Here is a 2,128-nt window from a genome sequence, read left to right as displayed (position 1 = left end):
GTGGAGGTGGAGTTGGGGGACGCTGGGCAGCAGCGCACGGGGCCTGGCGGGGCTGGGTCGGGGTCCCGCCAGCCCCCTGCAGGAGACGGGCCGGCGCTAGCAGATCCAGCGGATGAACCTGTCGAAGAAGCTGGGCCGGGCCAGGCTGTCGTAGTCCTTCTCGCGGAAGACGGCGGCCGCGTCGCCCAGGCTGATCTTGGCCAGCACGTCGGCGTCCACATCGCCGCCCACGGCCACCACGGTGGGCACCACGTTCTCCTTGCGCATGGAGTGCACCGCTTCCTCCAGGCTGTCGTTGCCTGTGACGCCGTCCGTGAGGAAGACGAAGGCCAGCTCGGCGTGGCGGCGCGCCCCGGCCGGCTGCCCGCGCACCACGTGGTTGATGGCGTGCACGATGCCCGCACCCACGTGCGAGAAGGAGTTGAGGTAGCGAGCGCTGTCCAGCGCCTCCTGGATGACTGTCAGGTTGGAGGTCAGCGGAAAGGCCACCTGCTGCTCCCGTGGGCCCCCGAACTGCAGCAGCGCAACCCGCGCGTTGAGCGGGTCGTCGTCCCCGCGCGCCAGGGTCAGCTCGCGGGACACCTCCTCCACGAAGCGCCGCGCCTTGAGGAAGTTCTGCTCTCCCAGCCGCTCGGAGCCGTCCAGCAGGAACACGATGTCCACTGGCCGCTGCGTGCACTGGGCGACCGCCAGCTCTGCAGGCAAGGCGCGTGCCGGGTGAACCCCACCCCGCCGGGAGCCCCGGATCCAGGCCCCGCCCCGCGCCCCAGGCCCCGCCCAGGCCGGCTCAGGCTGCAGCCGCGCCCACCCCGTGCCCGCACCACGCCCGACCTGAGCAGACAGGACGGCGGCCTCCCTCAGGCCCTCTCCCCGCCCACCCGGCTGGCCTCTGGTGTCCAGCCTGGGGGCAGCGGAGCGGCTGCGAGGAGCCGCTACCCACAGGCCCGCCCCTGGGTGGTCACCCGCCTGGACCGAGGGTGCGAGGCTGCTGCCCGGGCTGGGGCCAGACCCCGGCGGGGCCGTGCCTGGCGCGGCCTGGGAGCCGCACTGGCCACACCCCGGCCGGGCTGGACCACGGCACAGAGGACAACAGCCCCTTCGCCGTGGCATGCGTGGAGCCCGCCCGGGTGGCCATCGGGACAGCAGCCCCGCTGGGCTGAGCCCCCGCGCCGCCCTGTCCGCCCCGGGCCTGGGACAGCGCCGGGGAGCCCCAGCTTTCACAGGGTGCCCCCGGCCGTGGCCGCGGTTTGCTGCGGGGCAGTGGGCGTCTCAGCAGTCTCTTTAATGAGCGGGTCGGCAGCGCTGCTTATTGGGGTGCCAGAGCCAGGACACCGCCCCCGGCCCCGCCCCATCCCGGCCGCCCTTCAGGCTGGGTTCAGGGTGGTTCCTCAGTCCCCAGCTTGGGGGCCAAGAGCTTGAGCCTCAACAGTCAAAGGTGAAGCCAGCAGTTTGGGGGCACCTGCGAGGTTCTGCACCCCCTTCCGGCACCCTGCCCCAGCGCCATGCAGGGGGCTTGGTAGGGCGTGGTCCCGGTGCCCAGGCCGCTGCTGGGGGGCACCGCCAGTCCGGGCGGGGCGGCCCCTGAGCCCCAGAGCTGGTGCGCTGCGGTGGCCGCCCCGAGGCAGCGCCCACCCCCGCCTGAGGTGGCCTCGTCAGGCCGAAGGACTCCGCAGCGGGGTGAGACGCGGCCCGGGGCGGGGGGCCGAGCGTCCCCGACCTGGGCGGTGTTCTGGGGGCGGGGCCAGCGGGGGCAGGCAGCCCCGAGCTGGGGCCCAGGCCGACTCCCCCACAGGCTGCGGGGCTTCTGGGGGCCCTGCAGCAGCCTCAGCAGAGGGCCAGCGCCGCCCCGGCGATGTCCCTGTGCACCAGCCTAAAGGTGTCGACAAACAGCTGCGTCCAGTCCTGGCGCTCGCCGCCCGTGGCGAACTTGGCCCGCTCGGCGGTGTAGACCAGCAGGGCGACCAGCCGGGAGTAGGTGGCCGGGTCCTGCGTGAGCTCGCGGGTGTCCAGCCACTGCTGGACCAGGGGGACGGTGGCAGGGAAGGGGGCGTCCGGGCCCTCTTCCGTGCGGAGGAAGGCAGCCAGGGGCTCGCCGGGCCGCACGCCATCTGTGGGGTCCAGAGAAGGC

The 2,128-nt window shown here is 73.9% G+C and overlaps 1 protein-coding gene across 1 annotated transcript in view; it reads right to left on the bottom strand.

The window, feature by feature from the left end:
• Positions 1 to 6: 6 nt before the first annotated feature.
• COL6A2 (collagen, type VI, alpha 2) overlaps positions 7 to 2,128 on the bottom strand; it is a 23,425-nt gene continuing 21,303 nt past the window's right edge. The window contains exon 20 of the mRNA XM_012731252.1: positions 7 to 695. Within this exon, the coding sequence (XP_012586706.1) occupies positions 97 to 695 (599 nt within the window). The 3' untranslated portion in view covers positions 7 to 96. The remainder of the gene's footprint in view (positions 696 to 2,128) is intronic.

Source organism: Condylura cristata, unplaced genomic scaffold (assembly GCF_000260355.1).
Source record: "Condylura cristata isolate star-nosed mole 26May11 unplaced genomic scaffold, ConCri1.0 scaffold00003, whole genome shotgun sequence".
NCBI lineage: Eukaryota > Metazoa > Chordata > Mammalia > Eulipotyphla > Talpidae > Condylura > Condylura cristata.
This window is presented reverse-complemented; position numbering and strand designations above follow the sequence as displayed.